General features: G+C 45.7%; 1 protein-coding gene and 1 pseudogene across 1 annotated transcript; both read left to right on the top strand.

The window, feature by feature from the left end:
• The first annotated feature begins 628 nt into the window (after window positions 1–628).
• On the top strand, window positions 629–2,227 carry LOC108790606 (E3 ubiquitin-protein ligase TRIM11-like). The gene has a single exon (XM_018560913.1). It carries the CDS (start codon window positions 629–631, stop codon window positions 2,225–2,227), a length of 1,599 nt encoding a protein of 532 aa, XP_018416415.1.
• Window positions 2,228–15,214: 12,987 nt separating this feature from the next.
• LOC108790623 overlaps window positions 15,215–15,911 on the top strand; it is a 25,583-nt pseudogene continuing 24,886 nt past the window's right edge.

Genomic DNA, 15,911 nt, shown 5'->3' with positions numbered 1-15,911 from the left:
TGGGACTCGTAGTTCCACCACACCTGGAGGGCCGCAGTTTGGCCATCCCTGGTTTAGGCTATATCTGTCCAAGTGGTCAAGCCTCCGGTTGGGCTCGTCGTCGGTACGCAGTCCTGGGAGCTTGCGGGCTCCGCAGAGAGAGGTCAAAGAGCGAGGGTGAGAGGTCTCTGCTGTTATGTACTATGTTGTCCCTGTACTATGTTGGGGGCCAGTTGGTTAAGTGGTATGCAGAGATCTACGGTAGGAGACTAATGGTGCCTTCACAGACCTCAAGCCATATTGATAGGAATCCATTGTATTTATATTGGGATAATTGAATGTTTTATATTCAATTCTGTTATAAAATATTATATTTGAATAAACGGCTGCTGCAGCCATTTTATATCCAACTTGGTGTGGTCTCTTATTGGGTATGGACATTTAGAAGGGGGAGTTGCTGTAGCAATCTAGGTGTAGTCTGATAGCTTATGTCTTACCCTGTCAAGCTTCTATGCTTGGATCTGCAGCTTGCTCTGCATACAGGATATGAGATTAGTTCAGCCCCTCCCAGTAGAGAAGAATGTGAAACGCCTTTGATTCTTTGAGTACGCGAGGCTTCTAGTTTCGTTTCTCTCGTCTGCTGTCAGCGATGGCGGCTGCTGATCTGAGAGATGAGCTGGACTGTTCCATCTGTCTGGACATTTATACAGATCCTGTAAACCTGAGATGTGGACACAACTTCTGTCGGGCATGCATAGGTCATGTTTTGGATGCACAGGAAAGGTGTGGAGTTTACTCCTGTCCTCAATGCAGACAAAGGTTTACAAGTCGTCCCACACTTCAGAGGAACATAAACCTGCGTAACATTGCAGAGGTTTTCCGAGCTACTCAGCCAGACGAAGGGGAGACCGGAATCTTTTGTTCTTACTGTATTCGCTTTTCTGTACCTGCTGTTAAATCCTGTCTGCAGTGTGAAGCTTCTCTGTGTGAGAAGCATCTAAAAGTTCACAGCAAGTCGTCATCAGAGCACGTCATAATTGAACCCACCACTTCCATGGAGAACAGAAAATGCTCCGTCCATAAGAAGATTCTGGAGTACTACTGCACCATGGAGGGTACCTGTATCTGTGTGTCCTGCAGTTTGGCTGGAGAACACCAGGGACACAAGGTGGAGACTCTGGATGAGGCCTCTGAGAAGAAGAAACGTGAACTAAAAAATGATCTGCAGGGACTCATCACAGAGAGAGAGGAGACTCAGCAAAGAGTCCAGAGTCTGCAGGAACGCATGAGAAATGTACATCAGAAAGCAGCTGAGGAAAAGGTGAGAGTCACTGCCCTGTTCAGAGACCTCAGGAGACATCTGGAGGACCTGGAGAAGAGAATCCTGAGGGAGATCTCTGAGCAGGAAGAGAAGCTCTTACTACCACTGTCTGACCTAATCCATCAAATAGGAAAAAAGAAGGACGAGCTGTCCATGAAGATACGTCACATTGTGGAAATGTGTAACATGACTGACCCACTGACTATTTTGCAAGAATCAGACACAGGGGACTTTTATGATGCTGAGGAGGTAGATGATGAGGACAGAGAGAGACATGATAAACTCCTCCATGATGGAAGGGATCTGGAAGTGGCAGGAATCGCACGCACATTACACACGGGGATATCTGATATGATAAAAATGGTAAATATTTCCTACAATATACAGAAAGCTGCGGACATATTACTGGATGTGAACACAGCTCATAATTATCTACAGATATCAGAGGACATGAAAACTGTATCCTGGTCAAATATGAAACAGAATCGTCCAGAAACACCAGAGAGATTTGAGAATTGTGCTCAGGTATTAAGCAGCAGGAGATTTTTCTCAGGGCGACATTACTGGGAAGTGGATGTCAGCCAGTCAGAGTGCTGGATAGTTGGGATGTGTTACCCCAGTATAGAGAGGACGGGATGGTTTCACTCATGGATTGGTTATAACAACAAGTCCTGGGGTTTGTACAGACACAATGATCAGTGCTCAGTAATACATGACAGCACTGTGATCCTATCACCTGACAATATCCCCAGGAATACTGTCAGGATCTATCTGGACTATGAGGCCGGACAGCTGTCCTTTTATGAGCTTCGTGACTCAGTCAGACACTTACACACCTTCACCACCACCTTCACTGAGCCCCTTCGTGCTGCGTTATGGGTAGGGAAAGGTCCTGTAAAGGTATCCGGGAGGAATTTGGGAATGTAAGTAATGATTAATTGGGGGTATCAACCTTTGAGCTTGAGAAAGTAGCCACCGCTCCAAGCTCACTCCCGGGATGGACTACAATCTCAATACAAATGAGTAAACCAAACATGAGACTGTAGTCCATCACGGGAGCGAGCTTGGAGCGGTGACTACTTTGCAATACACACAGGGACCATGGGGAACAAAAGTAGCCCCCCTCCAGAAGGAAGGACAGTGTCAGCACCAATTCAGAGATGATTTGAGGATCTACAGCCGAGTGATACACAAATAAGATACATAGTTGTTAATAATTACGGTGCTTGAATTTATTTTTAAGCTTTAAAGGAGAACTATGGGGTTAAGGCTTTTCCTCATAGTTCTCCTTTAACTCCTGAGTTTAGTGTCACTTTATTTGTTCATATGTTTTGAGTGAAAATCTGTCTCTGATCTTTGTAGAAGTGTTTCAGATCCACCTCAACAGTGCCATAACTTTTGCAGTTGTCCACCTAGGACAGTAGAGGCAGGGGTTAGATAGCAGGCAGCTTGATTTCTATCTGGATCAACCCCATAGACCCATAGAGGGTAATGTGACGGTCCATTGTTCAATTGCTGGGATGCAAACTGCAGAACGTAGGCAGAATGAATGAATGAATGAAGAAGGTCTTGTTGCATTCCTTTCCAGGGTGGTCGCAGTGACTGCGGATGGCGCCGTTATCACGTGAATTATATAGAAGAATGTCACCAGCACACAAACAAATCCTTGTAAGGATTACCAAATGTTCATTTATTATGAACAGTGGCGTCACAAGGGGGGGGGGGTGCGGCCTGCAGCCGGGTGCCACCATTAGAGGGGTGTCACCAAAATGACTGACAGTTATTATTTTGGTGTCATCCCCTATGAAAAGTCGGGCACTCGTTCAAGGACCGAGAGCACGACAGTGTCAGGAGAGAGCGGACCCGGTGGCATACCTTATCTCGCCGGGTGAACGCCCCCTCCTCTCTCTGCCGGTGTCCATCACCAAGATGGCAATAAGACGACCACGCATGTGCAGCGACGTCATCGAGCACACGCGGCAACGTCACGTGATGGATGGTTTATTCATAATGTTGTATATAGAATATGAGAGAGATTGTAAACTTTGTATATACACGTATCTGTGCTACATCCATTTTATAAGCTCAGCACTCTGTACCAATCTTTTTTTACACGATACTAGTTGTTTTTCTCAAAATTAGGAGTTGTTTCTCTGCTTTTTCATGTAACCACATTCCTGACATTTTAATAACACCCAAGACTTATCTTCATAAAGCTATATACCTTCTTTTCATATCATTGTAATATTATTATGATGCCTACATAAGTGTCTGTATAAAAACCTTAACACACCCCAATAAATTACAGAACGGATTCTTGAGATACTTGGGGTCTTGTGTTTCTGTTCCACTCACTGCAGTGTTTTATTAATCTGGTACCACCAATTAGACTTGTATACACTGTTGGTGTGTTTAAAAAAAATCCTATCTGTTCTTTGGTGAGCCCTAAGCCAGGAGAGGGCAATAGGATCCTGAGGACCCAAAAACAGAAGCCGCATCCACCAGAGGAATTAATTGCATTATGCCGGCTAGGTAAGCCTATTGTTGCTTACGTTTAAGTGTTTAGTACTTAATACATATGGCAGGTATTTCAGGACAAGGGACTCTACCTCCCCTCGTGACAACCTGCTTCATTCGTCGATTTCCAGAAAGAGGACGTCCCTCAGCCCTCGCAGTTCCTTCCCATGCGGATCCTCCCGGACACCTGACTTCCACATCCAATCAGGTAAGAGCAGCTATTCTCATTTATTTTTTAACCCTTTCTCCCGGGACTATTCCTCCCCCCAGTCATGTAGCCCCTCCGCTTAGTCTCTCCGTGTCTGTCTTTAGTTTTGATTGGTGGTTTTGTTTTATGTTGCCTTGTTTTATTTCATGTTGTCTCTGTCACTTGTTAAACATATGATTTTTGCTATAAGAAGGGGGGGTCCAAAAATGCTACATAGGGTTGTAGCTAAACTACACATGGTTGCAGTTGGATTGGTAACAGTGTCACCAAGTTCAAAGTGAGACCAGGACAGGGTCCCCCTGGTCACCAATCACCACGGAAATCCCATTTCCACCGTTGCAGAGGTGCCCTTGTTGCCATGGCGCCCTGTGCGGCCGCACAGCTCGCACACCCCTAAGGCCGGCCCTGTGTCTGATTCATGTACAATGCTGGCATATGTTTTTTTTAAAATTACCTCTTCAACGGTATACACCAAGATGGCAGCGCCTATATCGGCGTGTGACATCACCTGACGCCATGCATGCATGGCGTCGTGCTCCCTGCCACCAAGATGGGGGCACGCATTCGCAGAATGCACCGGGGGCCAACATGGCCGCCGCACATTCTCAAACAAATTATTATGTGCCCGGAATACATTTTTCTTATATTCGGGCAAATAGTAATTCATTAATTTTACATGTACTCTTGATTTTGTGTTCTGTTTTTTATTTTTACTTTTCTAGATGCACTTACTTGAGGAAAGGGATCGGCATGACAACCTGACACATTATTTTTATAGACTCTATTATAGTTTGACATTTATTGTTTGCTTTCTATTGTTCTATGTAATACGAATACTTCTATTGTGCCGACAAGTTTAATACCTTTGAATAAAAGTTTTATTTTTATCATACTTTTTAATATGTTTCTTTGGGGCTTAACAAAATAGGAGTCTTTAAATGGTGCGGATATTGGGTAAATAGGTGTGGTTACTGGGGGAGTGGCCACTAAAGGGTGTGACCACTGAGGGGTGTGGTCACTGAGGGGCGCTGTAAAGCTTTCTCGCACAGGGCGTCTAAAGGCCTAAGGCCGGCCCTGATCAGACATATGCAGTTGCTGTATATAAAAAACAGAAACTTAAATTTTTTGTTAGCTTTCCTCTTCATATCCTCATGGAAATGGACGCCTGTGTGCTGTGCAAGCAGTGTGTGTATACAAGGCAGCCATCAGACATTTTGGGGCCCCTTACACAGCTTTAGGACTGCCCCCCACCCCCAACAGCAGTTGACCTAAGGAACAAACTGGCCCCCCAACCCCCCTGGCGGTCGGCGCACCAGAGGAGCTTACACTCTATTGTCTCTCCACAGTCACACACTATTATTATACATTTATATAGCTCTGACATATACCGGAGTGCTGTACAGAGAACACAGAGCCAGTCACATCAGTCTCTGCACAGAGGAGCTTACACTCTAATGCAGAATGGCACCAGCTGTAGGGACTACAAATCCCAGTAATACAATATACAGCAATGCAGAACAGTATAGGCATTGGACTCAACTGAGACCCCACACATACCCGAGACCCACATAGCCCTCCTGAGAGTGAGCGTGCAGAGCACACCGTAGATGCTGCACCGCCCATCTGACACTCTCTATGGTGCAGTTTTTTCAGGTGGGGGCGCAGTTTTCTCCTCTTACCTGCTCCTAGGGCCTGGCCTCCTCTGCCGCCGGAACGGCCGGAAGTGATGTCACTTCTGGCTGGTCGGAGATCAGAACACCAGTGGCGCTGCTTGGGCCCCAGCCTCCTCCGAAGACGCCGGATCGGCGATACTGGGGTCCGGCCTCCTCCCCTGTCACCTGTAAGGTCGTCGGCCAATACCCATGTAAGGGTCCCAAGCCCCATGGGCTGCCCAGGCCCCTCACATGAGTATCAGCTGTACCCCCCCCCTGATGTCGGCCCTGTGTTATATTACAACTGAGCTCTCTCTGTGAGCTCTCCACTCCCCATTCATTAGTATTCATAGTGGCAACTTCCTTCCTGGACAGAGTATTATGTGCAAAGGCAAAGCTGGTGTTTAGTGATCGTGTAAAGGTGCCCATACACTTTACAACCCTCGCAAGACTTTTGTCTTGCGGTGGTTGTAAAGTACTTAAAAAAACGTACGATCTGCCCATCTTGGACAGGCAGATCGTACCTGCGATCATCGCAACCCCGCCCCCTGAACGGGCAGTGTTCGCATGCGCACACCGGCCCGTTCGGCAGTGATCTCTCGATCATGTTAAAAACCAGCCGAAAATCGTACGATTCTCGGCTGGTTTTCCAACATGCTCGATATACAAAAGACGTGCGACCACATTAAAAACGAAAGACGTGCGACCGTACATTAGAAACGAAAGACGTGCGACCGTACATTAGAAACGAAAGACGTGCGACCGTACATTAGAAACGAAAGACGTGCGACCGTACATTAGTATGGAAGCACTGCATGATTCTCGTACGATCGCGGGATTTCCTGCGATTCTCGTACGAGAATCGTGCAGTGTATGGGCACCTGTACACAGAATCACAAGGAGGGGGGCAGCTGTTTACAGTCTGATTTTCAATCCAAAACAGGTGTCAAGACTGATTTTCCCGTGGAGAACATGTTTAGTTTCTAGAATTTAGGTCTAATAAAACGTTAATAAAAATAAATAAATATACAAAGAAAGCCTGCAATGTGAGTCAAGACAGGCCTGGAACAGCAGACGGAGGCGTCTGTGGAAGGCCTACATGACAGGGGTTTGGGAAAACAAGAGGGGTCCTGCTAAGGGTTAATTTGTTCCCAGCAACAGGGGGGTTATGTGTCCTTGTCATGAAAATGTGCACACAAATACATCATCACTGCACCTCTACATTACCACAATAAATGCAAATCACTTACAAAGGTGAAAATGGACTTTAAGGGTGTAGATTTGACAGGCCAGACAGTTATTGGGTAATTGGGTTACCAAGGAAACGTCTGTCATATTATAAGCAACAGGGTTACCACAAGAAATGTGGACAGGCTTCCATACATGGACAGGGCTCCACTAATAACAGAAGCGGACTGACTGCTGAAGAATATATAACAGACATGGTGGCTGGATTACAGGACCTTTTGTTATCTGGGCAAGCTGGACAAAAGTGACAAAGAATGCAATATTAGATCAGACGGCTGTATCAATGTAAATCTGCGGGATAACTTTATGGCGGCGTAAGGGGTCACAGTTGGTTGCTACCAACACTTGGGAAGCAGCCACAAAGTGGCAAGCAGAAAGCCAGCTTGTGGCAGAACGAGGTATATCTGAATTATTCAGTCCATCAGCTATTAGGATTATATAGATGTGGACAGGGGAGTCATTTGTAGAAAAAATAAAAGGATGATGACAGCAAAGAATTCAAGTTCTCATCAGATACGACCCCCTCCTCTTAGAAGCCCCACACTGATGGTTCATATAATTAAACACAATTGGCAAAATTGACAAATTGCAGACAAGTGTAGTCGCGCTAATCTGCCACTATTTCTCAGGAACATACAATAACAATGATATGCAATGGAATACATAACAGTGTAATGGAAATGACAGTGGCTGAGGCAGCACAGCAAATCTACATCCATCAACATCTGTTTTCTCCACAGGAGGACACAGATCCATTTTTCCTCTATAAGGAGATAAAGGAAAAAGGAACAGAAACAGATCACACTCATTAAAATTTGTTTCCATTCAGATGTGTCTCAGCAGGGGATATGTGTCAATGGATTCCATGGTAATATGGGACGGATTAAAAACATGGAGGTCTATGTATAAGCAGTTTTCATGGCTGTTCACCTTGTGAATATCTGTGAACGTTCACTATATATTCAATATATGCCAAAACAAAACATTCTTTAGTATTTTTCCACACAAGTGGAATGAATTTTCAAATATTTTCATGTAATATTGCACTATGGCCACTAGATGGAGCAAAAGGAGCCTAAAAAGTAATTATTTATATGCTCCTCATCGCCATCTAGTGGTCATAATGTGATATACACTAAAAATATACATTCGGGAAAAAAACCACTAAAGAAACTAAACATTTGTTTTGCCATATATCTGCACTTATTGAATGTTTACAGACATTTTTAGGGAAAACGTCCCTGCAAATAGTTTATAAATAGACCCTAGAGAATGAATGAAGCCTTAAAGTGATTTTGTTAGGAACACTGTAGGTAGATACAATCAGGGACGTAACTAGAAATTACAGGGCCCCATAGCAAAATTTTGTATGGGGCCCTGTGATTTCTAGTTACGCCCACCTGATAACCCAAACAGCCCACCTAAGGGTGACCCTGCAGAGCCCACAATATACTCTCTATGGTAGGCTCTGCAGGGTCTCGGGTGGGCGGTCAAGCCCTCTTACCTGTCAGCCCTGATCCTCTGTCCGCCTCCTTCTCCTCCACGATCGACTCCTCTGTCACTGGGCCCCGCCTCCTTGATCGCCGGGTCCCGCCTCCTCGATCGCCGGGCCCCACCTCCTCGATCGCCGCCGATGACGGGCCCAGCCACCTCCTGCGCCGCTGCTGGCTGTCACCAACTCAGCAGCGGCTGTGAGAAGGAACGGAGCGTTCCTCCTCACAGCCGCCAGTGACAGCCAGCAGCCTGGCTGTCCGAGCCAGATGCCATAGCGACCCAGGCGGCCTTCATGGCATCAGGGAGATGTCCTTGCCGGGCCCCGCCATGCCCCGGGCCCCATAGCGGCCGCCTGGGTCGCTATGGTGATTGTTACGCCACTGGATACAATATATACACTAGGGCTCCTTTCACCAAAACACATCTGCATCCGTACCAAGGCCAATCCTGTTCTCCCTTTCACATACAGAGAAAATGGATCTGAATTTAAAGAAATGTGCACAGATGTACATACATTTACAGCAAAGATACTCACCTCTGTTACATTTTTTCATCTTTCAAAAGACCGATAAAAAACAGATCCATTGTCTCTCTATAGGTACACTGATGTTAATGGATGTATATCCGTGGACACTAGTTACCCCAAAGGGAAACATTGTCATCCTTAATCCATCTGTCTCTATCCACCCGTGTGAAAGGGGTCTAAAAGTAAGTGAATTTGGTGCGCCAATTGAAAGCAGCAAAATAATTGTCTTGAGCTAAACTCAATGCTTCATACAACTTTCCTGATGCATCTGTGCACCAATAAACAGGAGTACACAAGGAGCTGCAAAGCGCCTTATTGGATGACTTACAGCACAAGTAAAACTAGTAGCAATGCCTGATAATGTGTAAAATGGTCACTTCCTGGCTCCAGGGTCCATGCATCCATGTGTGGTTGTAAACCATTATAAATGATGAGAATAATTCCAAAAACAAAGGGCAATACGGTTGGAAGGAGGAGGGAAGAATAAGGGCTCATTCACACCACAGTCCCAAAGCAATGGAAAGTCTGATAATACCTCGGAGTCCATCCCTCTCTGAAACTCTATCACCACCTAGTGGCAGAAAGTAAACAGTGCACCGGGCATACAGTCCATACATTTTATAACTGTGACTGTAGAGCTGTTGGTTTGCAGATCCTGTAGAGGTGGAAAGTCCAGGTATTCCTAACTTTCCAGTCAAGACCCCTCTACCACAGCCACGAGAGCAGCAGACTGCACTTTGCGTTTGGTGTATCCCCGATCCCAGTGTTAAGGTGCCCATACACTGTACGATTATCATATGATAATCACAGGAGTAATCCCGCGATCGTACGATAATCGGAAAGTGTATGGAAGGCGTGCGACCGTTTCTACTGTAGGATCGCACGTCTTGCGTCGAACAAGCAGGCTGGAAAACCCGCTTAGAATCGTACGATTCTCGGCGGGTTAGTGGCGTGCTTGTTCGACAACTGCCGAACGGGCCGGTGTTCAGCATTGCAGTCATCGGAAGCCCGCCCCTCAGGGGGGCGGGCTTGTGATGATCGCAATTACGATCTGCCTGTCCAAGATGGGCAGATCGTACGTTTTTTTAATTACTTTACAACCCTCGCAAGACTTGAGGGTCTTGCGAGGGTTGTACAGTGTATGGCCACCTTTAGTAGGTGAAAATGAAGTGAATTGATTCTGGCCTGTCATCTGCTGGTCCGATGAACATCTGGAGTCTCTGCATAGGTGTAACCCATAGTACAGTGCACCCGAAATATGCAAGGCAAAAGGTGGTTTGGCATATTCAATAAACACTATATATATGTCTTGGGATCTTTAACCACACAGTCCTCAAGGTTGGAAACGCCACACAATGATGTACTTTGTTCAAACTAAAGTCCTTTGCCTTTTCATTAACAGGTGTGGCAAGACAGACAAAATAAACATAAGCAAACAAAAAGTCCTTGTTCCACTGAGCGTTTTCAAGAAGACACAACTTGAAGGAGAACTATGGGGTCAGGGCTTTTCCCCATAGTTCTCCTTAGGGTAACGGGAGGACACAAACTAGCATCCTCCCGTCACCCTAGGCTCAGTATACCGCGAGCTGCAGCTCGCGGTATACTGAGACGCCGCAGCTGAAGCGGATCCCGACAATTGTGCCGACTGACAGCTGGCTCTGCGTGACTGACAGCTGGCTCTGCCTATCTAGAGGCAGAGCCAGCTGTACCCGCCCCCTCCCCCGTCCGTTCCACCAGTCAGCGCGGGCGGATCGGAGCGGGGAGAGGGGAATCCAGCCTCTCCCCCTATCACGGCAGAGAGCCGTGACAGGATCGAGAGGTGAGCGAACGCCGGTATGTGTTCGCTCACCTCCCGATCTACTGAGCCGACCTGTGACAGTCTCATTGTCACAGGTCGGCTAGAACTAGGAGGTGAGTGAAAAGCACCCCCCCCTCATAGTTCTTTGCAGAACGGGCCGCATTGCAGAACGGGCAGTGTGCGCGTGCGCACACCGGCCTGTTCCGCAGCTGTCGAACGAGCAGGCTAGAAACCCGCCGACAATCGTACCATTATCGGCGGGGTTTTGAGCATGCTGGTTCGACAAAAGACGTGCGACCGTACAGTAAAAACGGTAGCACTTCTTCGTTCACACTGCTCGATTCTCGTACGATCGCGGGATTTCCCGCGATTCTCGTATGAGAATCGAGTAGTGTATGGGCACCTTTACTCCTGCTGGTCTCTCCACTCTCCAGCTATCTCTATCAGGCTACCTGGTGCTGCTCATTATGTACAGGTGAGGAACTGGCTGGGCCAGACAGAAATTTTGGACTGGCTTCTGTGCCTGCTGTGCTACACGCAAACTGCTGAGTGGAGCACTGTTGGGGGAATATAGACATCCTCTATTACCATGCCTTGGTTTCTGTCACAATACATATTGTAATATTCAGGGCGGATATGACCTGTAGCCCGAATAAAACTTAATTATTTTCCACAAACAATCAAATAAAAATGGCTTATATTCAGCAGAATGACAAAAACAACAGGGCTTATGGTGTCACCCAGCCTAGGGACGCCCCTGGCTTATTGTCAGCAAACACAAGATTCGGCTCAGCACCTGTATACCAAGTCCCACCTCAGGGTTAGGGTCCCAGCCTGCTCACAGAGGATTCCAGGATGGACACAGGTGCCCCAGCAGTGTCTCGGTAGACGGTATTCCACAGCTTAACACACACACAGCCATGTATCCTGCTCCAAACACTCCTCACAGACACCGACTGACTGGCTTCCTGTTCCTTTTTAACACTCCCTTGGCTGGTGGGTTAACCCTTTCATTACCAGAACTGGCTGTAGTCAGGGATGGAGCCTCTGTCCCACCCAAATATCTCTCTGAGCCTCCGGATTCTGGGGTCCAATGTATAATCAACAACTCTGGGAAGACCAGCAGTTTCCCTTACAAGTCCGACCCGGAACCCCTCACCCTGCTTGGTGAGAACTGAATACGAGGTGACCTTAACAAGACCCCCACCTAAACAAGGGAGGGATATACCGTCCATTCCTGGCGTCCTGTACAATATATATTATATACTGTATACACTGTATATCAGCATCAACAGAGAGCTTTCAAGGAACCGACTTGCCAAGTTGCAATTTAGGGCTTTCACCGTTTGGTTTTCAGCACTAACTCTCTCAGACATCGGTCTGGTTCAGCCACCTGTCCATTCAGGCTTTACACTCAATAGGCCAGACAGGCCTGGCCAAGTGCTCCTAGCATGCCCTCAGTTGATGCTGGCAGGTGTGCTGGGGATTTTTTGTGTTTTGTATTGTTGTAAGCCTTCCCATGTGCACCCTGCTACAAAGGCTGGTTATAAATGTATGCGGTTACCATCTTTTTCTAGTTTGACTAACTTGGATGTGGTGATGCATTGGGGATCCCAGCATGCATCTGTGGTTGCTGGGCTTCCAGTGTGCCCCTGCACCTTGTGAGGAGGAGTAGGCTACCTCCTGGTACACCTGCATTCAATTTATCAACTGCATCAATATGCTCACACTTGGAGACTCATATAAATAGAGTTAGGACCACACTTTACAGAGGTGTCTTGTCGGTGGCAGTGTGGCGTCTACATATTTTTGGCCGAAGGTTTGTGCAACTAAAACCTCTGCTTTTAATGTATACTGTTAGACATTGCTATTTGTTTTGTCGCAGGCCAGCTGGCAGGTGTGCTGGGGATTTTTTTGTGTTTTGGGACGCTTACTATTTATACCTATTCTGCTCTTGCCTCTGTCAGGGAAGGAGCAGAGTAGGTGAGTGAGGCTGCGGTGTTGTGTGTTACATTTGGGTATGAGCGTATCCAGATTTCTGCAGATGATTTGAGTGGGATATCAAAGGCCCAGCATGCCCTGTGGATGATCTTGAGCTGGACTTCTCTCTGTGATTCCCCTACTATGGCTCTCCTCACATGCAACCAGCCAGTGCTATTGCTTTTAAAAGCTAATGATTAGGATTGTTGGGATAGAAGGACCATTTTTTTAATTGCCAATGGGGGAGGCATGTGGTTGTTGGTCTTGGACTCTTTAAGCTGTTGATATAACCAGGAGAGAGATTTTCTCTTGGTGGGCCCAGCCACAATGAAGGGACATTTTAAGAAAATTATGATTATTTCATATTGCAGGTGAAAATAGGGTAGTTTTGTTGTAAATATTGCAAAAAGTGGTTGAAAAAATAGGTCACCCTGTAAGTCTAGTAAATTCTAGATAGTGGGTATGCCTCTAGCTGACCAAGCTCTAAGAGGAAGGACAATCAGTGCCTTGTGTAAAGACTGGAGTGGAAGTCAGTGGCATCAAAAGAGAATATGGTCCCTGGGGAATATAGTGATTTTTTTTCTAATTTCCCTCCATGTGACAATGGTATCTCTTAAGAAAATATTTAATTTTAGTTGTTTGGGTAGAAATGTGGATCGCTTCTAAGTGCCAAGACCCATATTAGTATAAAAAGAGGTTCCACCTAAACAATCCTTAGGATGTCTAGAAATGTTGGCAAAGTAGTAGATAAATTCTCATACAAAATTTGCCTAGAGGACTGCAAGCATTTTAGGGTTATTTTATTTCTCTATGTCAAGCTGACTCCAGTTCTTGTACATCTTTATGGCAAATCAATATGGAAATAGTCTGCATACGGTATAGGAGGAGTGCAAAGCTAATCATTTAAATTAAATGACATCTTACATTACCACTTTCCACCATAAGAAGATGAAATAGGCAGGTCTCCATCTGTGTTATTCCTGCAGGATATTCAATATTACAGAGGTAATATTAAGAGCATATAAATCGACACAAATCTTTGGAATGTTCACCCCCAGATATGTGATGTAGCTTTGTGCAGGGTATTTTGTACGGAAGAGCCCTGGGGCCCTGCTAAAAAAATATGAAATATAATTCTGTGTTTGAAAATCAGAATTCTGATTTTCAAACTCAGAATTTTAAAAACGGAATTCTGAGATTAAAAGTCAGAATTCTGACTTTTAATCTCAGAATTCTGACTTTTAAACGCAGAATTGTATTTCATATTTTTTTTTAGCATGGCCCTTCCATAATTTTGCGGGGGGGCATAAGCTCAATATCAAAATTGCTGAAAAGCTCCCACAAATGTCAATTTGTTGGGTTAGTTTGGACAGTTGGGTTTTGGGATTCGATAGAAACAAAAGGAAGTCACCCGCAAACAGCGCCAATTTATTTTTACGTTGTCCCAGCTTCATGCCTTCAAAGAGACAAGGAGAAAGGGATGAATGGACCAGGGGTTCTGCGACTATGTTAAATAACAAAGGAAAGAGGGGTCACCCTTGTCTAGTACCCTATTACAATGGAAAAGGGATTGACAGGCTCCAGATGTATATATACAGGCTTTGGATGAAGAAGACAGACTTATTTGCTTGAGGAGAATATCTATTAACTGTTCCCAACTCTCTAGAAAGACAACTATATTTAGAAATATTAGTTCTTCTTTATTTAGGGATGGGAGTTTGATAGACTACAAAAATTGGTCTCCCCCAAAGCAGGCTTAGTACCGCCTGCTGATGTTTGTATGCAGGCTAGGCTAACACTACAAGAAAAATATAAATTCCACAGTCAAATTTTGCGCTGCCAGAGCATGCTGTCGCTGAGATGGTCCATGAAAATAAGGCTGTTTCATAACATCTTATACAATTTTGAGAAATTCTCCTTGCCTGTAATGTAAATGTTTTCTGTATGTTTAATATTGCCCTCAATGCTGCATGAGAAGGGCCATTTCCTGCAGTACAGTATTATTATTTTGCCATTGGTATGTCCCCCATGGCCGCCCTTAGCTTCCCATGCCATTTCTGGTACCATATTTTGTATTAACCCTACAAACTGCCAGAACTGATTGACAAGATTCATCCCCCATAACATTTGATGGGGTTCTTAACAAAGTTCAAGTTTATCAAACCTGCAGGGTGACAAGACCAGGCACTCTGCACAGGGAGAGATCAGCAGTGAGCGGTCTTTATTATAGGAACCTCCAGAAGTTTCACACTGGACTACTGCACAAATCTGGAAGAAATACACAAAGCTCATGTGTTTAGACAATATTTCTTATCCCAGAGTTCAGCTTTAAGATTATAAAGTTGTGATGAATGCTGCATTCTTCGAATGTGCGATTTGCAGTAGATGTAGATTGAGAAATAACTTAGCCCCATCCTGTACAGAAGAGTGCGACTTGACATAATTCAGTGTGTAGGGCATTCAGTTTCATTTCTCTCTTCTGCTGTCAGTGATGGCGTCTGCTGATCTGAGAAAGAAGCTGGACTGTTCCATCTGTCTGAGCACTTATATAGATCCTGTAAACCTGAGATGTGGACACAACTTCTGTCGGGTCTGTATTGATCGTGTGTTGGATACGCAGGGGGAGTCTGGAGGTTATTCCTGTCCTGAGTGCAGAGAGCAGCATTGGAATCGGCCTGTACTGCACAACAATATAACACTGCGTAACATAGTGGAGACATTCCGGTCTGCTCAGCCAGATCAGGGGGAGACTGGCATCTTGTGTACTTACTGTATTCACTCTCCTGTACCTGCTGTTAAATCCTGTCTGCTGTGTGAAGCTTCTCTGTGTGATGATCACCTGAGAGTCCACAGCAAGGCACCAGAACACGTCCTAACTGAACCCACCACTTCCATGGAGAAGAGAAAATGTTCCGTCCATAGGAAGATTCTGGAATATTTCTCTCTTGTGGATGCCACTTGTATCTGTGTGTCCTGCAGGCTGGATGGAGAACACCAGGGACACAAGGTGGAGACTCTGGATGAGGCCTCTGAGAAGAAGAAACAGAAACTGAGACCTGGGGGTTGATTTAGTAACCTTATAAACACACCACGAACATTCACAATAGCCCGTACAGCTCCCGAACGTGGCCGAGCGACTCAAGTCGAGCAGAACGCATATGCATCGGCTCGGCCGCGGCGTGCCGGGA

Source organism: Nanorana parkeri, unplaced genomic scaffold (assembly GCF_000935625.1).
Source record: "Nanorana parkeri isolate BGI_ZX_2015 unplaced genomic scaffold, ASM93562v1 scaffold488, whole genome shotgun sequence".
Classification (NCBI taxonomy): domain Eukaryota; kingdom Metazoa; phylum Chordata; class Amphibia; order Anura; family Dicroglossidae; genus Nanorana; species Nanorana parkeri.
The sequence above is the reverse complement of the archived record's forward strand: the minus strand, read 5'-3'. Positions and strand labels throughout refer to the sequence as shown.

What these genes read in the sequence shown, in the direction of transcription:
- LOC108790606 (XM_018560913.1), top strand. Translation starts at nt 629, where the DNA reads ATGGCGGCTGCTGATCTGAGAGATGAGCTGGACTGTTCCATCTGTCTG.